At 58.5% G+C, this 26,227-nt stretch overlaps 7 protein-coding genes across 7 annotated transcripts; 4 read left to right on the forward strand and 3 right to left on the reverse strand.

Annotated features, from left to right (window-relative positions):
• Window positions 1-59: 59 nt before the first annotated feature.
• Window positions 60-1,409, forward strand: HRG_04306 (NAD(P)H-hydrate epimerase; the record flags this gene model as incomplete). Its single annotated transcript, XM_044862777.1, has 7 exons — window positions 60-71; window positions 187-295; window positions 374-439; window positions 502-596; window positions 871-967; window positions 1,023-1,251; window positions 1,307-1,409. 7 exons carry the CDS (start codon window positions 60-62, stop codon window positions 1,407-1,409), a joined length of 711 nt encoding a protein of 236 aa, XP_044721391.1.
• A 4,814-nt stretch (window positions 1,410-6,223) lies between these two features.
• HRG_04307 (amino acid permease domain-containing protein) lies at window positions 6,224-7,891 on the reverse strand (the record flags this gene model as incomplete). The annotated part of the gene is made up of 1 exon (XM_044862778.1): window positions 6,224-7,891. One exon carries the CDS (start codon window positions 7,889-7,891, stop codon window positions 6,224-6,226), a length of 1,668 nt encoding a protein of 555 aa, XP_044721392.1.
• A 1,320-nt stretch (window positions 7,892-9,211) lies between these two features.
• Window positions 9,212-9,448, forward strand: HRG_04308 (uncharacterized protein; the record flags this gene model as incomplete). Its single annotated transcript, XM_044862779.1, has 1 exon — window positions 9,212-9,448. The coding sequence occupies one exon, from the start codon at window positions 9,212-9,214 to the stop codon at window positions 9,446-9,448; it is 237 nt and encodes a 78-aa protein (XP_044721393.1).
• Window positions 9,449-15,398: 5,950 nt separating this feature from the next.
• On the forward strand, window positions 15,399-15,749 carry HRG_04309 (uncharacterized protein; the record flags this gene model as incomplete). The annotated part of the gene is made up of 1 exon (XM_044862780.1): window positions 15,399-15,749. The coding sequence occupies one exon, from the start codon at window positions 15,399-15,401 to the stop codon at window positions 15,747-15,749; it is 351 nt and encodes a 116-aa protein (XP_044721394.1).
• A 1,171-nt stretch (window positions 15,750-16,920) lies between these two features.
• Window positions 16,921-17,827, reverse strand: HRG_04310 (cutinase domain-containing protein; the record flags this gene model as incomplete). The annotated part of the gene is made up of 2 exons (XM_044862781.1): window positions 16,921-17,242; window positions 17,328-17,827. The coding sequence occupies 2 exons, from the start codon at window positions 17,825-17,827 to the stop codon at window positions 16,921-16,923; spliced, it is 822 nt and encodes a 273-aa protein (XP_044721395.1).
• Window positions 17,828-21,904: 4,077 nt separating this feature from the next.
• HRG_04311 (uncharacterized protein) lies at window positions 21,905-22,951 on the forward strand (the record flags this gene model as incomplete). The annotated part of the gene is made up of 3 exons (XM_044862782.1): window positions 21,905-22,029; window positions 22,103-22,263; window positions 22,623-22,951. 3 exons carry the CDS (start codon window positions 21,905-21,907, stop codon window positions 22,949-22,951), a joined length of 615 nt encoding a protein of 204 aa, XP_044721396.1.
• Window positions 22,952-24,985: 2,034 nt separating this feature from the next.
• Window positions 24,986-25,963, reverse strand: HRG_04312 (uncharacterized protein; the record flags this gene model as incomplete). Its single annotated transcript, XM_044862783.1, has 2 exons — window positions 24,986-25,484; window positions 25,608-25,963. The coding sequence occupies 2 exons, from the start codon at window positions 25,961-25,963 to the stop codon at window positions 24,986-24,988; spliced, it is 855 nt and encodes a 284-aa protein (XP_044721397.1).
• Window positions 25,964-26,227: the final 264 nt, after the last annotated feature.

The raw sequence follows: 26,227 nt of genomic DNA on the forward strand, positions 1-26,227 counted from the left end.
CGAACTCCAATCTCGGAAGCCAAGCTTGAAAGGTCAAAGTGTCTTGATCAGACTCCACCATGTCAATCAAGGTACGCCCCTCGCACAAAGCCCCGACCACGACTCCGCGCAGTCCTGTCAAGGCGGGCGGTTACACGTCGACATGCACTTCCCGTCTACCGTGTGCGAGGTCGCTGATTTCACCAGACCCTTGGTGCAAAGGCCGCCGCCGCTCTCGACCAGGAGCTCATGAGCACGTGTGCATTTTCCATCGACCAGCTGATGGAACTCGCCGGACTCTCCGTCTCTCAGGCAGGTGAGAAGCAGGGAGAACTAGCGGCTCCTCGCGGCGTCTGGGGTGGTCCCATCGCTGACGGGCTTCGGCGACGCGCAGTCTATCGCGTCCATCCGTTGAACGGGGGTCGTCGGGTCCTGGTGGCTTGCGGCCCCGGAAACAATGGCATGTTGTCGCCGGCGTAGCTTCAACCCTCATCTGCCCCCAAGACTGACTTTGTACTCGAGGCGGCGATGGCCTTGTTGCCGCTCGCCACCTGTTCAGCTACGGCTACAAGCCCACAATCTTCTACCCCAAGCGGAGCAAGAATGAGCTCTACCAAGTGAGTCACTTCGAATATTGTATGATTTGGATCCATCACTCCAATTCTAGCCCAAGTGTGATGCGATTCTCGCGCCTCGATTCTTCAGATTCCATTTGGTTCCGTTACGTGTATGTTCCCGTTACGCGTATGTTCATAATCATAATCGGCCAGCATCAGGTGAAGCCTGCTCGAATACAGGGCTGGGTTTGGATTATCCGCCCTCTTCCTTTAGCCTGCCTAGTGCCTACCCACTCCACTCGCTTCTTCGCGGAGCCAAGCTAAGCGTGTATAGAGACTCGCGAAACAACTCGAGGACCTCGACATTCCTTTTGTTGACGACTTCAAGACGGCCGTGGCGGCGACAGACCACGTGGTGGATGCCATCTTTGGTTGGCAGCGTGCCCCGCCAACGGGCCCCTAGACCACGCTGACAGGCCGCCACAGGATTCAGCTTTTCTGGCGAGGTCCGGGAACCATTCCCGGCTGTCATCCGGGCGCTCGAAGAAACCAAGGTGCCGGTGACCTCAGTGGACGCCCCCTCTGCATGGGATATCGAGAACGGCCCGCCCAGCTCCGGCCTTGGCAGTGCCTTCATGCCAACAGCCCTCGTCAGCCTGACGGCCCCAAAGCCACTCGTAAAGCATTTTAAAGGCCGGCATTTTGTCGGTGGACGGTGAGCGCCCCTTGGTCGAGATGAATCGAGCCTTTCGACTGACGGCTGGGAAAAGGTTTGTCTCTCCATCCATTGCGAAGAAGTATGATTTCGAGGTTCCCCCATATGAGGGCATTGATCAGGTCGTCGAGGTCACGACGACTGGTGGAAAGATTTGAATTCGTTGCAAGGCTTCTAGCCGCTGTCGTCAGCCCCTTGGCGTCTCGAGCGAGGACTCCGAGGCGACTTGCTGGGGACAAGGTCACATGATGTGACAACCGCCTCTCAGACTGTTGGGACAGGCTGGACTCGGGCACCGTCCGTCATGCATTTCCAGGGTAACAGCGGCAATCCCGTGCGGGCAGACGACCAGAGGCGGGTGATAGTCGTGACAAAAGGCAACATAGATGAGGTATTTCTTTCCGCAGACTTGGCATGTAGCCGTGTGCTCTGTACACATTTATCGTGGATCAAGCTTCCCTTGACCGGCGGCCCGATGGCTATGAAGAACCATGGAGGAAGGGCGCGTCTGCTCTGCTCAGGGCATCAAGGAAGAAGGGACGAAGTTCGGATTCTCGTGCCTCGGAGCCAGCTCTTGGTTCTTCGGTGGCAGTGGTTTCGGGCGGGCGCTCGGTACTCGGGGGAGGGCCGTCGTTGCAAAGGGACCTGACTGAAGAGGGTAGGGTTAACGCTGGTGGCGGAACATGGAGCCGGGGACAAGGCGACCTTTATCCACTCCACCTCATCTGAGAGAAGTGACTGGCCGTTGTCCTTGGATTGGGCGCAGGAAGCCCAACGGTGGTGCTGGTTTGCAGAGAGAGAAGGGGGGGGGAGCGCGAGAGAAAGAGCGAGAGAAGAGGCAAGGAGAGAGGGAGGGAGCGAGAGCACGGTCTAAGCGGCCTGAGGGAGTGGGAGGCGAAAAGGCGAATGGAAGGACGGCCAATGGATTCGGCAGCGCGGCAGTTGAAGCAGGGAAAGGACAAGGAATTGAAAGACATTGAACCCGCTTCTTGAGAAGATGCTGGACTGACAAGAGGTGTCATCCAAGCCAAGTCGAGGAGCGCCGGAGCAAATGCTCCCTGGCCGTTGTGATAGGCTAGTGCGGCAGATGGCGTTTACGGTGACGGGGAAAAAAGCTTCGACGGGCAAAGGCGGAGGCCCCACCCCGGACGAGATGGTCCTCGTGCTTCGTGCCTGCATCTCTCGCTTGCAATGTTTACGAGCCGCCGTCGTTGAAGAGTGGTTGAGTGCGAAGCGACTCCAAGCGAATCGAATCAAAACCCGACGCCTCGTCTCGGCTCCCCGGCTCCCCGCCCAGCCGCGACCCCGGCTGGCTTGGCTCCCCCGCCCCTCGGACCAGACGAGGCAAAAGACGATGATGGATGGATGATTTCCATGGCAGGCAGGGTGCCCACGGAGCCCAGCCCACGGAGCCCAGCCCACCAATCACCGCCGTCGACGGCGGACAAGGCGGAATTGAGGAATGCGAGTGTGGCGTCCCGAACCGCTGGGGCCGGATGGGTGCGACGCGGGCAGGAGGCGGATCCAGAAAAAGCACGCGCTGTTTCTGCGGTCTCGGCAGTCCTGGATCAGGGTCTCTCCACCCACGAGCTAACTTGGTGCCCGACGCCACAAGGGGCCAACCGTGGCACCGCCTTTGCCACCTATCCTGTCCCGTCAGGCACATGGCAAAGTCGCCACGCGCGACGCTGCACGCATCGAAACCGCCACTCCAGAAGGGCCGTCGCCACTCGATGACGAAAGCCAATCGCGGCGCAACAGCCTGATAGGCCGAGGCGAGCCGGAGATGACATGCGGGAGCGCTCGCACCTGCATGGTAAGCAAGATTGCCATTGATAAAGCCCCGCGCCACAGGGCGATGTATTTTTGGCTTTTGCCCCCCCCTCCCCCCGGGTTCACAGCCTCGTTTGTCTTGGGAGACTTTCTGCAAGATTGGTCGGGAGCAACAGATTGGAGGCAGCATGCTGTCATTGCAGCCCAAGCCCAGACCCAGCAATCGTATGTACATTCCACTGCCCGCGACTTTATGTACAGTCTAGCGCTATCAAATAACTACATGTTTCTGAAGGGGTGAAGAAGAAGAGGCAGCAGCGAAAACAAAAGGCCAAGGCCGAGGTTCGTATAATTATACGGTGCGACAGTTGCGCGGTCCCGGGCCGAAGATGCTCCGTCCTCTCTGCCAACGAGACAAGTACTTGCCCGCCGTTCTCAGCGTGTGCAGGTACCTTCTAGCCGTCTCCAAAGGGCGACAGCCGGAGCCGGAGACAAAGCTCCTTTTCCATCTCCTCTTTTCTTCCCACTTTTCCAATTTTTCAATTTTTATACAGTCGTCTGTTCTTTCATGTACATCAGCCCGCCCAACCGCAGAGGGCCAGCCGTGCGTCGGTTGGCGCCAATGGCTCCTCGGCTAGCCTGGCTGGGGTCAAGCTTCGGCCAGGTCAGCGCCCCATTCTCGCCACGCGGGTGGGCCTCGACAGATACCAGGTATCCCCCAGCTGCCCTACGCGGCAACGCCTCTGGTGGCGTGACCTTGGCTCCCGAAGGGCGTCGCGACGATTCAAAGCAAGACGAAGCATAAACTGCGTTGCGTATGCAATGTCAAGCCACTGTCAAGCCTTGTGTCTTGTCCTCGCCTTTGGGCTGCTCGGGTTGCGACGTCGATGCCGACCTGACGGTCGGGCTCCGATGGAGTGCGGATGGACCCCGTGACAGGGCGGCCGTCGAGCCCGACCAACGGTGTTCAGCCGGCCCTACCGCTATCGTGGCAGCGACTCCTGCGAATATACCGATGCCGAGTCCGAGAGTCCTGACGGAGAGCCGAGTGGCGACAGACATCGTGGCGGGAGCTCGAGATCTGGCAGGACCGGTGGCAGCGGCGACACTTGTCCAGACCCGCCGCCTGGCCACGTGTCGATCCCGGGCCGTTGGTCGCCGCCGCCCTCCGATGGCCACAACTGCCTCTTCGGCGAACGCGCCGGAACCCGAGGCCTCTGTGGCTCTGCCGGGACGGCTGCCGCGGCCAGGACCGATGGCCACTGCGTCTGCCGGTTGACCTTGGCCCTTTCCGCGCGCTCGTGGCGCGGCACCTCTCGGATAAAGGGGTCTGCGGGCCGTGTGTGCTCGTACCGGACCGTGATCAGCTCATCCGCCATGTGCCTTTGTCCGTCAGATGCGCTTGCTCTTGCACCCGGTTGGAGATGACTCTTGAACGACGAGACGCTCGCCCTGGCGGCGTGTCCCACTCTCCGTCCGAGTCGCGCCCCCTGCTCGCCGCCGCGTTCCTGGCAGCGGGTGCACAAGTGGCCGGGTATTTCCGCCATGTGACGGTTGGCGCAGAGCTTCCCCTTGGCTCGCGCCGCTGGACAGTGTTGTTGAATGTCCTCAAACGAGATTGCACATCGCGGGCAGACCCTGCTGACAATTGTACACGAACACATGCTTGACGACTGCTGTCGGATCCGCAGCACAAGGCGATGCGGCAGGGCGGCAAGGGCGTGCTTTGGCTTCGGCAAATATCCCTTCCAGAGGGCGCGGGTGCGGATAGGCGGCGACGGAAGCTTCTTCTGGCTTGCTTTGCTGTTCTTGTTGCGTGCTATGCTCACGAATCCTCCTCAGGGTGTTTTCCATCGTTTACGTGATTCGGCCTTCCTTATATCAGTGGTTGGTCATGCCTTGGCGGGGGGTGGACGCTCTTTGTTCCCAAAACGACCGGAGCTTTGTGCCAATCGGCGCGCGCGTCGATGTTGAACAGCTCGGCGCGGACATGGTGGTTCAGACGCAGTTCGACTCTTGATCGCTGCGGCCTGTGATCCGTGCGGCTTCTACGCTCGCTTACCGCGTACCGACCGTTTGATTCTTTTGTTTCCTGCTGCGTCTGGGGATGATGCTCTTCTGGCGATGTACGGATTGAAGCTGCCATCGCCCGCTGCGTAAATCAGTTGACGAAGGGGATGGGCGAGTAGAAGACCCCGAGCAGCAACTATCCTGCGCTTGAAGACACGACCATGGCAATAGACTGGGATGGCACGGTAAAGCAACTTGCCGTCAAGAAGAGGGCGACGCTTGCACGGAATCCTTCCACCCAGATACGTGAGGCGCCTTGGACATGGTGCTGACTGAACCCAGAGGCAAAGAAAGTGCGGAGGATGCGGAGGCGGGGGAGAGTGCGTCATCGTCACCTCTCTTTAGACGGTTGTCAATTCTTTCACCTCTGACGCAGGCACGCTTCAAAGGCAGGCCTCAACGGCGGCATGCTGGTCCCCCATTCATCCTCCAGTGGCTGGCGCCTACATCGTCGCTGTTCACTAACCCCCCAGACCCTGATCTGGCGCTGTTCTGCTTTTGCCGACCATTGAGAAAGGGCGGTGGTCGACCGACTCCCCCCTTTCGAGAGTGTGGTTGGGCCGCTCCATTGTGTCGACTTGTCTACGCTTCTGGCTTGGCACCAACACGCTTTGTTGGAAGGCCTTCGATGTCGGTCGCGATTTCCTCATAGGGCTACTCCTGCGAAAAGTGCTGATGACAATAAATCTTGCTCTAGACGTTGAAGTCTGTCGGGAACTTGCAGCCCCTTTTCCGATTCGGGCATAATTAGCCGGCCAGGGTCTTGTGCCTGGCCTAGGGTCTGTAAGGTACAAGGTCATCCTTTGCTGGTTCCGGATCTGGCGCAGACCGCTTTCCGGGAAAAAGCAACGAGAAGTGAGGGTCGGAGGCGGAGTGAACCGCTGGGGTTCTCGACTACGAATGCAAGGGTAACATAACATCAGCTCGAGGCTCATCTCATCCACTATCGCAACAAGGCCCAACAGGCCGAACTCGGGTCCAGAGCATCATTAAAAGCAGGGACCAAGTAACCAAGAGATATATGCATGCTATTAACCAATCCAAGTGGGTAGTCGGTCATGCACACCAGCCGTGCACACGCGACACGCGAAATAAAACATGAAACTCGGAGCATCCCGCCCAAGCGCCGCTAGGCAAGCCAGAACCAGACTTTCTGCAACCAATTCTTGGGCACGCGCTCCTCGTCCATGGCCTCGAGCTCGTCCATTTCCCTCTTGCCGGTGATGGCGTCCATCTCCGAGGTGGGGATGTACATGGGTGTTCGGAAGTAGAGTTTGTGGCCAATGTACAAGACGAGGAAGGCCGGAATCGTGACGTAGGCGGCGACAAAGTCGCTGGCATTGAAGGGCATAAAGGTCTGGAAGCCGTTTGTGATAATGAGGAGGGAAACGACGACTAGGGTGGCGTAGGTGGCATAGGGCTGCAGGGGCGTGCGGTAGGGCAGCGAGTTGAACAGGTTGTTGTACTCGAGGGCGCGCCGAAAGCGCAGGTAGGTGATCATGATGACGACCCAAGCAATGAATCCCGATATGGTCGAAATGTTGACGAACCAGGTGAAGATGGTGGCGCCCGAATTGGAGACGTTGAGAAAGGCCAAGAGGCCGAAGCTCCAGGTGAAGAGCACGGCGAGATAGGGGACGCCTTTGCGGTTGGTGACGCTGAACCACTTGGGCGCCTGGCCGCTGAGGGACATGGAGTACAGGATGCGACTGCCCGAGTAGAGGAACGAGTTGCCGGCGGACCAGGCCGAGGTGAGGATTGCGGCGTTGATGATGTGCTCGAGGACGGGGATGCCAGCGTTTTGGATGCCAATGACAAAGGGTGAGGCGCTGGCGTCCGATTTGCCGTCCTTGGTGGCGCCGAGGAGTCTGGGGTCGTCGGAGCGGACGAGGATGCCGATGATGAGCGACGAGATGCCGTAGAAGATGGCGAGGCGCCAGACGAAGCGGCGGGCAGCCTTGGGGATGTTGCGGCGCGGGGCGACGGTCTCGCCGGCGGCAATGGCGATGAGCTCGGGTGAGGTGACGAAGGCGAAGCCGGCCGTGACAAAGGCGTGCCAGTAGCCGAGGAAGCGGCCGGTGGAGCCGGGCACCTTGTAGGGGACAAAGGCGCCCGGGTCGTTCCAGAAGGCGAAGCCGCGGACGCCCGTCTGGTTGGGTCCTCCACCAAAGAAGATGACCCAGCCTAGGATGATGAGGCCGCAGATGGTGATGAGCTTGATGCTGGCGAACCAGAACTCGGCCTCGCCAAAGAAGCTGACTGCGATAATGTTGAGGAGAAGCATGACGACAAGGACGATGGCGATCCACACGCCGACTGACACGGGGGGCTTCCAGTAGTCGATGATGATGCCGGCGGCCGTGGCCTCTGCGCCGATCAACATGGAGTAGGCATACCAGTAGTTATACCCCGCGGCAAAGGCGAGGCTGGGGTCGAGGAAGCGGCCGACAAAGTAGGGGACAGTGATGCCGCGCATGGGCAGGTACGTGGTCATCTCGGCGAGGTTGTTCATGACGTTCCACACGACGAGCATCATGGAGATGTAGGCCATGAACAGCGGCGCCGGGCCAGTGCTCGCGAGGATGCTGCCCGAGCCAACAAACAAACCGGTGCCTATTGCGCCACCGAGGGCTATGAACTGGATTTGCCTGCTCTTGAGGCCGCGCTCGAGCTGGTCGTGCTTCGCGGCGAGGTTGTACTCTGCCGTCTCGGCGGGGCGGCTGGCTTCGGGGTTGAGGTCATAGGCGCCAGGCCCGCCGCCGCCGTCGAGCGACGCGTGGGCGCCTTCCTTTTCCATCGTGGCAGGCGGCGAGATGGGGTAAGCGGACCGCCGCAGCAGGATTCAATGGAAATGGCGCAGGGCTCGTGATGGGCGCGCGGAGTGGCGAGAGGGCGCGGACGAGGCAGTTGTTGTCGCGATCCGGAAACGGATTGGGCCCGGGGTGGTTCGGGGCGGATGACGAGGGCTGCTGGTCGGTCGGTGGCTGATGGCCGATAGTCGTCGTTGAGCCAAGCAAATGCGACGAGGAGCGAGAGCGACTGTTGGAAGAGGGTGAGGAAGAAGGCGTCTCGAGAGGGGGGAGAAGGAGGAGAATGACGGGAGAAGAGAATGACGGGAGAAGAGAAGGAAGGAAGCGGAGGGGTCCTACCTATCTAAGCGACTGCAGAAACACGGGCTTCTAGAACGGGGCAAAAACATAAAGTGGGGCCCGGGGACGCGAGGCTAATCTGCATGAGCCCGAGGTACCGGATACCTCGCCCCGCACTCGGGGCTCCTGCTTGCGGGGCACGGGGGTACATGCGTGTACTTCTGGCGGGCCTGGGTACACGTACGTAACGGAAATCCGCTCCGAGAAACAGGCCGGACGCGCGTGACCGTGCTGGATTCTTTGAAACCCCGTTTGTCGGCTTGGCCGCTGGCAGGAGCCTCCATTGCACCGGTGAATTGCATGCGCCGCGTAGAGCTGCCCACGAAGAGGTGGCATCCCCCGCCCCCGGAATCAGGACCAGTCGACGAACATTGCCATCGGGCCTGGAACCACGAGGATACGTGATAGCCGATCTCAAGAGTCGGCTTGTTCTTTGATCTCATGGAGATGAAGGCGGCATCTCGTGATGAAAGGCGGCTTTCCCAGTGGCATCGGCGCCGACGGGCTCGAGGTAAAAGAGTGTGTTGGGTGTCCGGACAGGTCGGACGGACTGGCTCATGGCGGATTTCGTGCTGCGCAACAAAGGCTCATTGTCATGAGGGCTTCTTTTCGCGTGTAACAGGAGCCGCCACACTATCTATATAGAGAGCGGAAGGCCGGCCAGACGGCCAACAGGTGCCGCCATGTGATGCGGACCGACAAGCCCGTCACGCGCCGGGCCGGTCATCTATTTTACCGCCTCATTTGATGTCTGATTGGTTGGCTCGCTGCAGGTCGCCTTTTATCTCAGGCGAGCCGCAGAAGTTTGGGCTGCCGCCTACTAACTTATAGTACTGTATTGTACGGTGATGAAGAGGGTCTTTCGAGACAGGCCGGCAACAGGCCCAATCCTCCTCTCCAACCCCTCGACTGCTGCGGCCATCTCCCCTTACCATCCAACAAGCGCAAAGACCGTCGCAGCGTCGACCATGGCGACAGGCTTGAACATTCTCGCGGGGCCGTACGTCTTGGGCTTCCAGCTCGAACATCAACAACTCGACGCCGTCGTCATGCCCGACTTGCAGGGCGTGGCCAACAATGCAGAGCTCCTTGAGCAACTTCGCCAGCGCCGCTTCGGTCCTACCGCTCACCGTCGCCCGACGCCGACGATGGCGACGAAGCTCCCGTCCTTTGGCCCACGTCAGCGTGAGACCAAGCCGCTGTAGACATGGAGCTGCTACGAGGGGGCGACCGCCCAAAGGCCGACAAGGCGCAAGGCGTGGCCACCCATGAAGGGGGGGCGGCGGCGAAAGGGGGCGCTGCAGCATGTGGGTTTGTTTGGCTGTTTATGTTTGCCGACGCTGCCCTGCTTTTACATACTGTACACACACATACACGCACGCACGCACGCACATCATACTCATACACATGGGGAGGTGCTTGCTTGATGGCTCGAACTGCACTTGGGCTACCTATATCGGCATGGCATCATCCCCATTCCCCAGTATGGAGTAACTACCGAGTACAGTTTCAAGCTCCCATGTTCCCTCCGGTACCGCCGAGACCAGCCCCCCGCACTCGCGGCGGTACCCCGTACAGGCGCCGCGATAAGCCAGCCACTTTTGAGTTGGTACCAATGCCCTGGTTTTGTGTGATTGTTGCTTTCCCGGTGCTTTGGGGCTGATGCAACCTATTTCTGCCAATGGAAGCCGGGCCCAACCTGGTATGCACCTGTAAGTGCAAAGCATGTCGTCCAAGCCAAGCAATAAAAGGCCGCACCAGGCAGCAAGTAGCCCGGACTTGGGTGGCGGACAAGGAACCCGTTCGCTGAGGCGCAGTGCGGCCTTTTCCGAACCGATACGAAGAGGGACTGTGATTGCGCGCGAGTGATATCAGCGAACAATGGGGCCAAGTTATGGTAGGTGCTGTACTTTGTACACACTTTGTATATAGGCAGGTACCTACTTTGTACATATGTACCTACAGTAAGGCGCTGCTGACGATTGTCCCGACGCGCCGTCTGTTCGCTCCTCGACTCAACTTGATAAACTCCAACTCCTACTGTGCGTGCCGGCCACGATCAAATCCCGACGCCGGCCGTGCATGTGTCCTCGAAACCCGAGACTCGCGCACTGCATGCTTCACCCTACCCTTTCCACGTGCGCTGCTCGGTGCCGCCAAGGTCCCTTTTGTTATCTCCAGCTTTTACATACCCCATATACCGCAGGGATGGCTGTTATATCCTGTGCGGGGCCCCATGTCTCTGTCGGCCCTTTGCGTCTTGTCTCGTCTCGTCTTCCTTCTCGCCCACGTCTTTCTCCTCCTCCAGTCCGACTTCCGCCCCGGCGCCATGTCTGCTCCGGAGCTCACCCACGGGGGAAAAGCGTGTCAGCCAAGCTCAACTCGCGGGCTTGCGCACGCACCTCGGGCCAGACTGGGATGGACTGATTGCCGAGTCAGGTATCTGGCATGACGGCGGGTGGACCCTCAGCATTCCCTCACTCTCCAGCATATATACCAAGTAACTCCGTAAGACCGACTTCGGCATCGCATCCCGCCCCCCCCCCCCGCATGACGTCCTGCGGCCCGACGGAAGCCGCGCCTCGGAGCTCGGCCGCTCCGCACCGCTTGGGCCGTTGCTCGACGCGACTCATGGCATTGCTCAAGTTGAGTATGGCTATTACACATCCAAAGATCATCACTGTAATGCATTTCTCGCCAAGCAGCCACTGTCCCATCTTGATACCTTGAGCCGCGCAATGAGCCAATCGCTATACCGCCCCTCGTATGCCAATATGGACTACTGCAACTTCGCCTCGGCCCAGCGGATGTCGATATGACCAGACACAAGTAGTCTGTGCCACTGTGGCCATCGTTCGCCGTGGTCGCAACATCATTCACCACCTTGTCCTCGGGTGCTCATGGCATTCTCGGGTCCATTTGCTGACACGCCTCGCGGGAACCATGATGGCCGCCTACATCCTGCGTCTGTATTGGTCCAAGAGCTTATCCCCCTTGATTTGTGTAGGACGTCCAACTGCTAACCTTCCCGTATACCTCCGACAGGTTCGCTATCGAGACGATGATGGCTTTTGTGATCGGCATATACCTTCAATAACCACGAATAATCTCTTACCAACCATTGACATTCTTTCACGTGGCATTGAATAGTCGCTTATCTTGCGTCAGGCGGAATGACCACTACATCCCGATTCGGCTGCAACTGAAGCTCGTTTCTATGATTAGTGTGCCCACTGGTAGGGACCTAGCCAAAGAGGCTGACGGTGACGGTGTTGAGCGGTAGTATTACGATGCATGGTTTCATCAATGTCTACTGCGCCTTGCCCTCTGCTTGGACCATCCGGCCGGCGTCCAAGAGTCTCCAGGCACCATCGTGTAACACTGTGACGCGAGCCATCGTCCATTCAACCTCGGCATTCTGTACGTGGACCGTGACCGCGTTGTTACCCTTCCCTTTCCCCTAGGCCTTTGACCCCTCGCCGTGCTCGTGAAATTGACGTCTCCGACAATGACTAGCCGCTCCGCTGCCGGCTGAGCATCACATCCAGCCGCTGCTGGTCTGTCTTGAACCCCAGGAGCCACTTTTCGTCGTGCCAAGGCGATACACGGGCTAGCCCGACGTTTTCAGGATCGTTAACGGCACCAAGGCGGCCAGGGGAGCTGTCTTAGCCATCAACTTCCCTTTTGTTTGATACCGCCGGGGAGAGCCAGTGTTGTCCACGCTGAGAACACATGGCAGCAAGGTATTGCCCCAGACCGAAGGCAAAGTCGGGCCGGCTCTTATTAGCAGCCTCGTCAACTTGCTCCAGCCGACAAACGGCTCCTGGCGTGACCGATTTGGGGCTGTGCAGTGGGCGTCTGTCCGGCGCATAATCTCCTTGAAGAGACCCTCAATCTTATCCGGCTCCAAGATAGTACCACTCTCGTACTCTTGCTGCCGGTGGCGACAGCGCCGAGACTCTCGAGTTCTGGCCTCTTGTCGACGGACTCTAAGATGGTCTCGGACAAGGGTGTCTCGGGCACTGGTGACTCAAGCCGGCGCGTCCCTGGCGAGCGGAGGATCACAAAAAAATCACAAGGCCAGGGATATGCCGAACTTCCACCGCGCGCCTTCCAAGAGGAGCTGGGGCGGCGCTGTCCCTGTCGCATAGGTGTTGGCGATATCTCCTCCTGAGACTGATACTCCGCAGGTCGTCGGTCATAGCATGCTCCTCCTGACGTCGAGATTATATTGTCTTCCTTAAATCTGGCTACAAGGATTCATACGCCGATGACTCTCTCTTTAGTCGCCATCTGTCTCAAGGCTGTCGAGGCGCCAGATTTTGGGATGCGCATGGCTGGGCATATATTGTGCTTGGCAACTCTGCTACCCTAAAGGAAGGCTCTCGCATGCCACCACTTAGAGTTCGCAGGTTAGAACTTGGAGTAAATACAATATAGGTGTCAGCCTATCAAACTTTATCTGGAATTGCCACTCCCTCTAGTCTGTCTAAAGCCGAGTTGAAGTTCTAGTGTTTGATCCTTTCGTTCTATGTCTTGTCGACCCATAGGGGCGGTCACTTGAAAGAGATTGGGACCATCTACACGCCTGCGCATTAGCGCTTGGAGGGGGAAAGGACGGGGTGTCTATGGTAGACGCCGTCTTTCACCAGGTCGGCGTCCAAATCATACACTTCGTCAGTTAGAAGCCGACGCCCTCGTTGGTATGCCCCGTTGTTATCACGCTTCTAGTCTGTAAACCCCGCGGTGTTGGACATGAGATGTCGGAGTAGCACGGCCTCATTCTTGTAGAGCTGAATAGCGCGCCGGAATCCTCCTAGGCTAAGCCGTGGCGGTCGACGCGAGCTTCGTTCGGAGAAGTGCTGGCGAAAAGCGAGGTCCTCCGTGCAGGCGGCTCATCTAGCAGTCGAATAGCCAGCGTAGTTCTGACCAGGTAATTACCAGTACCCAAGAATACAAGGCAGCTTTAGGGAAATGGGACGATGCACGTGCTGTGGACTCAGTAGAGTTTTGTCTGGGGCAAATAGTCATGCTCTTGCCATTTCCAAGGAGCTGGACTAGTAAAGGATCGAGATGAGCTCTTGGGATATTGCTGAAACCCCCTGGCCCTGCAAAGGCATACGCGTGATTGGGCTGTTCATACTTCAATGCCGGTCTCTTTACCCTCGTATATACGCGTGCCTCATGGCAATGCCAGCATGGCCATCTGTCAAGGTGCGCTTTGCAAGGTATAACCACCCTCTGACTGCATGTCTTCCTATACGTCATCCCCTGCCCGTCGAAAAGGGTGCAGATGCGGAGGCGAGTGACACTCGAGTAGGTAATCGGCAAGAATGATGGATGTGGTTGCCCAGCAGCTACGAGGTGCAGATTTCATGCACCAACCGAGTGGCATTCTGTGGCGTGCATTGCGCCGTTGCAGAGCGGAGAGAGCTGACATGGAGGACTGCTCATCATTCACGAGGCTGTCTCGCGGCACGTGACGAGCGGTAGGCAGGCTTCTCGGTGTCGTGAGCAAACATTCAGGGTCGAATGGCCCATGGTCATGACACGTCACCTTCACGACGCCCTCTATTGGCTGCGCATTCTGGCGGCGGCTGAAGGGGCGGAACCATTCAATCTCAGCCGCCCGTCTCGACCAGCGCGGGCGCATGCGCTGGGCAGGGCGGAGGAGAAGAGGGAAGACGAAGACAAGGGCTGGTGAATGCCGAAGACATTGGGTGGAGGGATGGAGGAGGGGGAAAAACAATGTCTTGGATAAACAAAGGAAGCAACCCACGAGGCCCTGTTCTAACAATTTTAGCCTGATGACACAGCCAGTGCGCTTGCGTAGTAGGGTGCTAGTAGCGGGGGGGGCCATCCCAAAGCAGCAAAGCGCCAGGCACAAAGCCAAGGTTGGATGATGCGACGCCGCTAATGCAGGTATAGAGCCAGAGGAGTGGGGCTCTGGAGAGAAGCAATCCAATCACGGGGCGGCAAGGGCTGGAAGCAAATCTCATCTAATGCCCGAGAGAGAGGCGGAGGACCAATCACGGGGCAGCCAGTACGTACCCGCGCTGAGATGGGTGGGACAAGATTAGGCGAGTGGGGCAAGGGGGGCCGATGATGACGCTGAGTCGTCCATCAGAAGCGCTTTGTTAGTCAGTCATTACTCCTGGAGCACCCCGAGCCACGAGCACCTGCGCACTCACGCAGGGAGCCGGGATTCAAGAGGACCAAAATGGGCATTCACCATCATGTGCGCACAGCCCACAAATTCCGTGGCACCGCAAGGCAATGGCGCGTCAGGGGCGGCCGAGGAATGTTCGCAGCAGGCCGTGGTGGATAAGCTTGGGCGATCGACGATCGGATCCACGACTCGGGTCGATCTGCGTAAACGTCTTTTGGCGGGGACGGAGACAGGATACGCAAACAAGCAAAACGAGGCGCCTCTACAGCAACGTCACGCCACTCCTGCGGAGATGGGAAAGATTATTACCTCGTGCCTTGTGCCTCGTGCCTCGTGCCTCGTGTGCCTGGCAAACACCAGGCCGGGCAACGGCGCCTGCACAACAGGAGCCAATGCAATTGCCAACCTGCCCAACACTCCCAGAAGAGCGTGAGTGGCCTGGGCCTGGCTAATAACTAATAACGAGGGGGGGGAGCAGAAGGGGGGGCCAACTCACCAGGCTAAGGTACTAACTAGTAGGTAGTCCAACAAGTACTCTGTAGGCTGCACGAATGCCTCTTAAATGACCCATCCATCCCCTCCCCTCCCCTCCTTGACCCCTTAGTCTCCCATCCTGCCATCCGACCGCTCTGGCGTTTCGCCTCATTCCCCTGGGTTTCCGCACCAAGCAGGACTTCGTTGGCAAAGTCCCTCACATTCTCCGTTTCAGGCCTCACTCAATTCACGTCCATCTTTGTTCACTCTCGTTGTTTGCTCCAGACAATAAAAAGCGCGGCACAGACTCGCTCGCGCACGCGGCATTTGCTTGCACTTGCCACGACGCTCATTTTCCCACACGGACAGAGACAGACGACGAACAACAGAGACTCGACGACAGAATCGGTACCAGAAACATCCGTCTATACATACCTACATACTCTTCACTTCTCGTTCCCCGCAACATCGCTTGCGACGACTCAAGTCGACGCCCTCCGCGCAAGCACACCATGCACCTCTTCAAGTATCTTCTCGCCGCTCTGCCGGCCCTCGCCCTCGCCCAAGAGTCGGCGCCCGCGAGCTCCGGGCCCTCCTCCACTGTGACGCAGACCTCGGTCATCACCATGACCAAGACCATCGTCCTCCAGCGCCTTTCAACCGTCACCGCCACCGCAGGGGTCAACGGCACCTCGGTCGGCACCACTTCGTACTTGACCCCCATACCGAGCGGCGCTGCCGCTCCCTCGACTGCCGTTCCTTCGTCGCCTCGCGGCCCTACCGTCAACGCTGCGGGCTCGCTCGACGCTACCAGAGTTGCCCTGGCTGGGCTTGCCGGCATGTTGGCCGTCGCCATGCTCTAATGCTGTTCAATTTGACGAGCAGCGAGCGCCCAAGTTGCCTTCTCGACTGCACCGACGGTTACCATCGCCCCGGCGCCATCACACCCCACTACCGTGGCCTTTTCTTTATCGTCCATTGCCTTTTTTTGCTCGAGAAACACTTTACCTGCCATGACTATTCCATGATGATCATGACGATTTCCGACGACAACGGACTGGACGGTTCATCTTCAACCGATGCTCATCCGCCTGAGCTCACAGACGTACCTCTTTCACTTCAACCCGGGAAAGAGGCAGGACCGTCTGCTCGGGCGGGTGAGCATGTCCACTCCTTTCTGCTTGGTCGCTTCTTCGAATCGCCGCCCCCCGTTATGTGCTTGCTCGGCGGGGGCCCATATTGTTGCCGGGGCCTCTTTGCTCACGCCCTGTCATATTTGGCCCTGCTCGACGTGCAGTCTCCTATTCCGCGTGTATACTCTTCTCTACCGCGACTGGTTCCACATGCTTTCTCTCCTGGCGATATTTATCCTGAGGCCTGAGCCGGGGAACCAGAACTCGGCTTGAACATTCCTCTTTCAATTCTACGACACTTGGGTCGCGAGATTCTTCTTCTACGACAACATATGGGATACCCTTTTTTGGACTAAGATGGGGGAGCTTTGGTGACGGCGTGTGTTTGGGACGAGGGGTTCCGGCGTCTTGTGTCCGTGGCGAGCAGCCCCGATTCCCCGGGTTTGCCTGTCTCGGCAAGCGCTTGGAGCCTTTGGAGGACTATGATCTTTACGTAGCTGTTTTTACATAAAATCTATTTGTCGCGCACGGGTTTATAATTTGGGCTGTCGACAGGTGACTGGTGGACGTCCTTCTGGGCTGAGCCATCTTCCTCCGAGCAAACCCTGGCCTGAATTCCAGGTCCGAGATTCCACCGCTGCGCATACGGCGCCGAAGCGGCAAGTCCTGCTCTCCCCGCTTCGGCCCCGGCCACATTGGAGATCTCCTACCCGCTTCAAGACACTTCCAAGTAGCCTCTCGATTTGATTCACGGCTTGGAAACCGCCAACATCAAGGCAACGAGGCATGGCTCCGTGGGATTGCGAGAGCCACACGTGGCATCGTGCAGAGGAACTCGGCGACATTCATTTTCCAACACGGCCATTTTACGTTGTCTCCCCGGCAGCCGACCGTCACGACTCTATAGGCGCGAGACGACGAAAGCAGCCGCCGCGGCGGCATCCTTGGCATACGTCAGGTGCGGCGGCAGGATCAGGTCGCCGCCTTCCTCGCAGATATTGTCGCCTTGGTGACAAAAGACCTTGACCCTCGAGGGGTCGACGTTGGCGACGGCCTGGTTGGAATACGGGTCGCCAAAGAGGACGATGGCGCGGGCCTTGGACATGACCTGCGGACCCGCGAAGGCGGCGGCGTCGTGCATCACCATGGCGCCTTGGGAGTAGCCGCCTAGGACGAGCCTGGTGTCGGGGCACTCGGCCGCGGTGGCTTGCAGCGTCGAGGCACTGTCCGCTTATACTTTCCGCCCCCGGTCAGCAGCGCATTCCAGACGGCGCGACCAGTCCGAGACAAGAACTGGGGTGAACCGACAATTCGCGCCCTCGGGCCTTGGTCCCGGCCAGGAAATCCTCCACGCTGGCAGGATATGCGAAGCCGCGCACGCCGAGCGAGCGCCCATCGCGACGGAGCAGGGCGGCGAGCGAGTCGAAAAAGGTGGGCGCGTTGGTGACGCCGACGTTGCCCGGGTCGCAGGTGCCACGGGCAAAGAGCACCGTCACGTCTGCGCAGCCGGCATCGTCGCGGACGCTCGACACGCCGGCAGCCTCGCCGACGAGCGCCTGGGCGAGGGTGATGACGCCGCAGACGTCCCTGGCCAGGGCGCCGAGGGCGGGCACGCGCAGCAGGCCGGTGAGGAGCACGTTGAGGGCCTTCCACTGGCGCCGGGCCTTGTCGGCTTGTTGCTGCGACGGTGAGTGGTGGTGCTGTTGGTGGTTGGAGAAGGCGGCGGCGGCGGCTGAGGACAGGTGGACGAGTGCCAACAGCAAGAGCATCTTCGGGCCGACGAGGAGCGCGAGGCCTTTTGGACGCATGCTGGGTACGTGGAAAGGTGGTTTCGGTTCGGATAACCACCCACCTGCGCTCTCAGTGTCCCTTTGCGTGGCGTAGATGGCGGCTGAGAAGGAGACGCCATGCGTGGGAAATGGGCATATATCCCTGGCACTTGGGAGGATTCACAGGCTGCTCACGGCGGGCTTAATAAAGGCAAGCAGTCGAACGTATGGGTCAAAGAAAGGGACCAAACATTCCACTTCTTCATCGACACTGTTTTGCGGTGCAGGCTCCGTCTCGAAGACGTCTCACCGTAATGCTCCCCCAGCCACGGTCCGCATACACTCGCGTCGACATATGCTGGCGCGGCTCCCTTTGCCACATTGTCTGAGACTCGGGCTTCATCTGCGTTGCAGCTCCGGGCTCGGTCCGTGGTTTCCGCAGCTGCAATCTCGAGTGCCCGACATGTTCAGTAGGGGACGGCCGACTGACTGAAGCTCGCCAGCCAGATGGAGCCGAGCAACGGTGATGGGAGCTGAAGGTCATCTTTGTTCGAGTCGCTGGCAGCCTGCTGGCTGTGATGCTCGTGCGTACAAATGTGGTTTCAGTGAAGCTTTCTCTCTCGGGACCTCGGTGCCTGCAATCGGTCCGCGGGTGCAGCCAGATGTCGTCAAGGCCTAGGTGACGAGACGCATCTTGGCGGTGCGACGTGGAGATCGCGCGAAAGGGCGAGCAGACGTTCTTTGGGTCATTAGATGGAACACTCATGGCTGCTGCCGGCATCAAGCAGAGTGGCCTCTGCTCATGAAGCCGAAACGCTGCCCGGGGCCATTCTCGCCAAGGTGAAGGTGTCGAGCATCGTAAATGACAAGCATTGTATGTAAACAAGTTCGGGCCCTGACTGAAAGTGGAGAGAGTGTGGCGTTTACAGTAGAGAGTACTCAGTAGTCCTATTCCTTTAATTTTTCCAACAATTTCTATAAGATATCCCTACGACTAACTCCAAGCCCTAGGCTAACTCGAGCTTCGACTCTCTCCTTGCACGCCTCCCTGCTACGTTCCCTTCCCGGCCGGCTAGACAGTACCAAGCCGGGCAAGAGCAAGAAGTTGGGCAGGGAGCCGGGCAAGGAGGGGATCGAGCAAGCAGGAAGCCGGCAACCTAGCCTTGCGGCCTGGCCTTGCTGCCTGTGTCGAGGTCCTTGGCCGGCTTGAGGTGCCTGCCCGACTTAGGCTTGACATCCCTATAGGAGGCAAGAACTGAGAGCGGCCATCGTATGGTTACCCTGCCAGCCCGTACTGGCTACCGCTCGGGCTAGACGTAATACTTTCGTTACATGTAGGTAGGCAGGTAGTAGTTGTAGATCAACAAGACTTAGGTGGTGTCCTCGTGTAGCTTTCATATACAACATCTACACGCGCGTCAAGACATCGTTTACGTTGAGATTGCCCAGCCCGCGCGTCTTTTTTGGTAGCCATATTCCCTTTTTTTGACAATGTCGGCCGACATCCCCGACGACGTGACCCCTTTCTCTTCCCCGGCGCCCCCGTTGATCTCGCCGACCCTGGAGCCGCTCCCCACGTTGCCTCCCCTGGTTGAGGAGCCGCCCCGACACGCCGAGTGCCCGGCCTGCTACGTACTGTCCAACGAGGATGGCGGCCTGGGCCTGTGGACGGAGAAAACTCCCTGGTGTATCCCTCCTCCTCCTCCGCCGAGTCCGACCCCTTCTCGCTCTCCCCTAAGTGGGACGACGAGCTGCATGCAGGCCTCCCGGAAAGCCTGCCAACGCTTGCGCTCGGCATCAGCAAGGAGCAATACGACCGGGAGCGCTCGGAGTGGCAGGCAAAGCTCTCGCCATGGGAGAAGGAGGTTGCCGTGGCCCGAAAGGAGCTGTACGGCAAGCCGACAAAGCGACTGAACGTAGTCGCTGGCAACTTTTTTTCGGCTTTGCCGTACAATTCCTGAACTAAGGACGCCAATCGTCCATACTTGGCGGATTGACGAGTAGATCTCGCGTCCAATCCGCGCATGGGCTCATCGGAAGCCCGATGTGGAGACGTTGGAGCTCCTCCTTAGGTGGGCGCTGGAGGCCAGGGACCAGGCTGTTAGGTATGAGGAGAGCAGCGCCCTTTGCAAGTATATACCTTATACTAATCACTTCTTCTAGCATGACCCATTTTCGCGCTGCCTTAAATAGGGACTATCCCTATTTCTTCAATGACCTCGGCAGCCGTCGGTGGCATGAAGACCGGGCGACACGGGCCATGCAGCAGGCCAAGGAATGGCATCGGGCCGCGGCGGACTTGAAGCTCGCCGTCCGAATTGCGGCCGGCATCGCCTAAGTATATCTACTCTACAATGAATCGCCGAACAATCGCGTCCAAGGTCTAACCAGACATTTCGCTCTTAGGCGACGAGAAGCCCAGAAGCTCCCCGTCCCCAGGGAAAGATGATTGGGCCATCGCCCCTCCGCCGCCGGTCATAGCGGCGGAAGCAGAGGAAAAGAAACCTCTATAAAAAGCTGCGAAGGAAAACGTACAGAACCCTCGATCGATTGCCTACCTTTGAGGACATCGGCGCCGCAGGAGGTCTTGAGGCCTGACGCTTGACGGCTCCCTCCAGCAGCGCCGTTGTCCGGACGGCATCGTTTCGGCAGACAGGAAGCCAACCTGTATAAAAAATGCGCCTTGACAAGCACGCCTGCACGAATGGCCAGAGGCCGGGGACGGAAACCCCGTACAAAAACAACGTCGACGATGAGTTCGCACTTCTACGCAGTGTCGACGATCGATTCCTCGAGTCGAGGAAGCCAAGACGAACTCCGAACCACAAAAACAACACGCAAAAATGTCAAAGCCTCGGCCATAATTCACTGCCAATACATCATCGCAGTTCAATCCATGTGCAACCGGTTCATGCGCATTCAATCCGTGCAAGCGATAGGCAACGTCATTTCAAAACCACCGTGACTCCCTGATCCCGATCTTCAGCCCCCTGGTATCCCAGATTTTGCCAGGAGGACAACCTTGTCCAAGTTTTGCAGCATCACTTCTCCCCACACGCGAAAGGTGCTGCCGACGGTCCTGCCGACTAGGCGCAGACGACGACTTTTGCGTGATGTGCGTGACGCCGGTGCATAAGCGGAGAGGGGGGTTCCATACCTCGACCGCGATGCATCTGGAGAAAGACGACGATCGATGTCAGTCACGACCACCTTGCCAGTGTCGGCGGGCCTAGATTGGAACCGCCTAGGCCTACGTCGAGCCCGCGTCGAGGGAGAGCAGCCCATAGGCAGGTCTGGCCTTTATCCGCAGGTCACCATGACTGCCTGCGTCCAAGCTGGCGTCACGGCCATTAATGCAACCAGGAATCCTCAACCACGCAAGAAGGCGCCTTCAGGCCCCGGACCCGATGGATGCACCATTTGCCGAGCCGGTAGCTGACCAGAGCCCGCAAGAAGGCTGAGGCGACCGATGCTTGGCCACGCGATACTCGGGAGCGCGAACCGTTGGCGATAGAAGGCTCGACACGAGAGATGTTGAGTACCGCGGCGTGCTGGTGCCGGGAAGACCTTTGGCCGAAATGGCGGCGCTGAGGGCTGACCTCGACGACGACAAGATGGGAAGACGTCGACTCGAGAAGCAGCGACGATGATGCACCTGACGATATCAGCGTCGAAGAAATAGATCGAGTCGAGGCTCATGACTTGGACACGGCCTCCGCACCTTTGGCTCCCCCCTTACGCACAAAGGCATGGCATCGCGCTTCTCGGCTGCGAGGCCTAAGCGGGCTGGCGAGAACTTCCCCAGCACCCGCCACTGCGATCGCGACGGAGGGTCCGACAACAAGCGGGTCAGGTTCGACGTGAGAAACCCACCAAGACTCGCCCCGGACGTCGCGAAGAAGGTGCCGTTCTCCAGGGGCTCGAAGTCGCCCGCCATGGACGTTGCCGACAGTACATGTACCGTCGGAACGGCATTTTGACTCCCCGAGCCACCTCCCTCGAACGACTTGAGCGACGGCTCTCGACAGTTCATCATGGGCAAAAGAACCGGTTCGAAGCCATCTCCGGGAATTGAGCTCGAATAGGTGTGCCAAGGTCGCCCCTAACAGCCACGCCATGAGCATGTCCCTGAAAGCCTCCCCGCCCAAAGTCGTGGCCCGCCGAGCCAAACCCGGCAGCGCCCTCATCTCCTCATCGGCCTGGCCCCGAGGCACTACGACAACGGCCGGCAAAGCGCCACGGTTCATCTCCCGCGCCCCTGAGATCTTGGCCCCGGGCTAGGACGAGCTTGACCTCGGCCGATCTCTCGTGCAGCGGCCCGCGGCCAAGACCTCGCCGCGCCCCTATTCCGCAACAAGACCACTCGACCGGCACTCGACCACCTGATTTCCGCCACTGCGACGCCATGGCAAGCAGCGACATGGCGAAGAAGCCGACACGCGAGAGATGCAAAGCCTCGACGAGTCTTTCCACATGTGACTTCGCAGCACTGCAGCGTGTCCGCTTTGCCATCCGACAGGCAGTTGTCAACGCCCTCAGCATCTCCCTGGCTCTAGCCACAGCGGCGGAAGCAGAGGAAAGAAACCTCTATTAAAATCTGCGAAGGGAAACTTATAGAACCCCCGATCGACTGCCTACCTTTGGACTTTGGCGCCGCAGGAGGTCTTGAGGCCCGACGCCTGACGGCTCCTCCCGCAGCACCGCCAGGCTTCTTTCGTGCCGCCTTGAACGGAGATTTCCCCTATTTCTTCTGGGCCGCTCGACGGACGTCGATACTACGGGGACAGGGCGAGAGAGGCCGTGCATTTGGCCAGGGACTGGCGTCGGGTGCCAGCGAGTGCGTCGACGCGCCCATGCATCGGAGGAAGCGCTCGCGGGAAGAGCGGGAAAACGCCGAGTACGAAATATGAGCGCAACAACCCCAAGATCCAGCAGCAGTTCGCCGATCTGAAACGGGCCCTGTCCACCATCGCAGACGACGTATGGACTCCTCGCGACCGTCGATGCCACGAATATCTGGCAAGAGAGGCCATCCAGAAGGCCATGAACTGGCTCGCGCCGCATTCAATAGGGACCTCCACTGCTTCTTCCAGACTCTTCAGGCCCGCCGCGACCAACGAAGAGCAGGCAAGCCTGCAATCTCATCCCACAGAGAAGTCGTGATGCCCACGAGTAAGCGAACTCCAACGAGGTGCATGGCAATGCGCTGCGCAGGGTCGCCTGGTCAGCCCGAGCGGCGGCGGCTGGTCGTATGAGATTCGTAACAGCTCCAAGCTGAGCAAAGCCAGGACAGCTCGGCAGCGAGTGACTCGGAGCTGGACTTTACCAAGAGGCTGCTGACCACGCTCGGCCTAGCTCGCCATACCGGGGCGGGCCGGAGCCCCAACCAGGGTCCAACACTTGATGAGGTCCCGAGACTCATCGAAGATATCGGCTGATGCTGTCGACTCCTCCGCAGAGCAGTGGTACACCTCGCATTGCCGCCGGGCGGCTCAGAGGGTAACTTACTCATAAATTTACTTACTCACATCCACCGCGAGGCAACCCAACCCCAACGCCCTGCCCACTCCGCGGAAACAAAATGCGTGCCTGTGCCTGCACATTGAGGCTGGTTTGAAGATTTGTAACTAACCGAATCCGCATCGGCAGGCATCGGCGGTCCACTCAGAGACCTCTCAGGTCGCACGGCCATCGTCCCTCCAGGAAATTGCTGGTTGGCGCCCTCGGCCGCCGCCTGCCTGCCAGCAAAGGCGCGGGACGAACCCGCCCCCTTCTCCCTTTCTCGCGGCGACCCTCGGCGCGACACAATGTCGGAAAGCTACCACGCTGCTCTTCCACAGTTGACGAGAGAGGCAGGTGGTGGCGACTGGGTCTCGTCCCTCTCTCCAAGCCTAGTGCTCCCTCTATCAGCCCGGCCATGTTCACGCTGCTCGGCATCGCAGGTGGCATCGCCGCCCTGCTCTTCCGCATCGTTGGCTGCGGACAGGACGACTGCTATGGCCCCCTTCGACAAGGTCGAGTGGCTGTCCAGCCATGAACTGGCATCCGGTAACAGCCGACCTGGAGCTCGCTGCCGGAATTGCGGCCAGCATCGCGTCAATACATCTCCAACAAAACGCCAAACCAGTGCGTCCAAGGCCTAACTAGTCACCTTGCTCTTAGGCGGCGAGATGCCCGGTTCAAGGAGAAGAAGGACCCCGAGAACACTCCCAATAAGACGGAGCGAATCGTCTTGCCAATGGTGGCCATCATTCTTCCCCGTTGGTCACAGCAGCGGAAGCAGAGGAAAAGAAACCTCTCACGGCAAGCAGCGACATGGACAACAGGACAACACGCGACAGGCAAAGCCATGACGAGTCTTTCCACATGTGACCTCGCGACACTGCAGAGTGTTCCCTTTGCGGTTTTCGACGCCGAGGCATGTGGAGAGAGGGGGTATTTCCACGTGGAGGCTCTCATCCTCTTTCATTGACCGCCTGCCATGCCTGGAACTGACTCGAGGCGAACTGCTGGTGCGAGACTGGTGGACTCAATGCATCCGAGTCCTCGCACTGCTTGGCACACACCAGCATGTAGTTACATGGGATCCAAACACGGCCTACAATATAAGGCGATGGGACGTTACGGGCTTCTGTCAAGCTGTTACGCCAGAGCAAGAGGCTCGCTAAGCTACTTGTATCCAGGTAGATGGTTGAGTGAGCGTCGGAGAGGTCAATTAATAATATGGTTCTTGTATGCTAAAGACAGGCTTGTGGCGATGCACTGAGACTTTATATGGCCCCCTTGATCCCTCTTTATACCGTCTCAGAGATGCTCTCGGGACAATTTCCAGCAGCAATCTTTCCAAAAATGAAAGGAGCGGTCATCCCCCCTCCCAAACGTCTCCCTTGGTCTCTCCGATATGCCCGGTCACTGTGGGCCTTGGACAGCTTGACAACAGTCGGGAACTCGCACTGGTCCGGATACCGGCGCTTGTCATCGAAAAAGGCCCATGCTCTCTGTCGATAGACAGGACCAATAAGTTTCTCTAGTGTAGCGACCTGGTCTGGAAGACGGTCTCCGAGCTCGGCATGGCACCAAGGGTCCTCCGTGTTTAGCCAAGCCCAGACGCCGGGCTCATCTGGAATGCCATGGTCTGCCCGGTATTTATATAGCTCCATGTCGAGCTGGCCAAAATGCCCTTGAGCTGAAACCCAACTATAGAAAAAATGAAATCGCCTCGATTTTTTCAGCGCCGAGGAGCCGATCGAGGCAGTCAAATCCGCCAAGGAGAGTGCCAAGGTAGATGCGATCCCCGAGGAAGCGCCGCGTCGAAAAATGGTCGTTGTGGATCCCCGGAACGATAGAATTCCCCCAGAATGTCGAGTGGTTATCGAAAGAAGCGCCACTGAGTTTTGGATATGCGTCAGGGTAGTCGAGATAGCCTTGAGCATAAGCCCTGAGCACGGCGTAAAGACAATGAATATACTCGGCGACGCAGCAGAAGCCCTCTCTCTCGTAGGCCGCCAGACTGGTATTCTCCATCTTGTTGAGATAGCCCCAGGACCAGGAGGATGCGGTATACTGCGCTTGGTCTCCGGATTCTGCCAACTTGAAAATACCCGCCGAGAATAGCTTCGAGTAGAGTTCGAATCGTAAAAACGTCTTAAGCAAGCGATACTTTTCCGTCGCGGATAGATGGTCAAACTCCAATTGGCTATCGGGTAGTGGACGTAGTACGGCGCCTTCGGCTAGCGCTGGATTAGAAAACTTTGGGAGATGCGTATATGCGAAACCAAGTTGAGAACTCGTTGCCTTAGATATATAGTCGTCGATATACCTCTTTAGCTGCTTGTAGAGGCGCTGAAGTCGGCTATACTCGTCGCTCGGGTCAGGGAACTCTTTGGTAGCCCACGTCTCCATGTGCTTTTCGACGCGTGCCTTGGAGCGCTTCTCGTCGAGAATATCCTTCTTGGGGAAGAGGACAATTGCCATGGCGTCCTGTAAAAGGTCTCGCGGGAAAATTGCAGATAGCTCCTTTTTCCGGAAGTAAGTATCGAGAGTGGCCCTAAAGGCCAGTCGAGCTTGGAGGAGTGCAGGAGAGGCGTGGCTAAGCCGGACCATGTCGTCGCGCGTGCTCGCAGATTCCAGGACCAGAAGACGAAGCTCGCAAGAGAGGGATTCGAAGGGATCCATGTTGAAGGTGCCGGGAGTTCACAGCAAGTCGTAGTAGTTGTGATTGTGCTGAGAGGGCATGTATGTACATGGGCTGCTGCTTGATGTGGCAGAAGGAAGAGGAGGACGTCGAGGGATTGGAGAGGGATGCTGATTTTATAGCTAGGCAAGCTCGCTTCAAGATCAGTCAATCCTGTGGCGGATCAGTAAGAACTCTGTCGGAATAAAATTCAACATATCGTGGACTAAGTTGCGCCTAAGGTTCAAAAAGTAGGGGGTTTGTGC

This window comes from Hirsutella rhossiliensis (genome assembly GCF_020360975.1).
Source record: "Hirsutella rhossiliensis strain HR02 chromosome Unknown scaffold00004, whole genome shotgun sequence".
NCBI lineage: Eukaryota > Fungi > Ascomycota > Sordariomycetes > Hypocreales > Ophiocordycipitaceae > Hirsutella > Hirsutella rhossiliensis.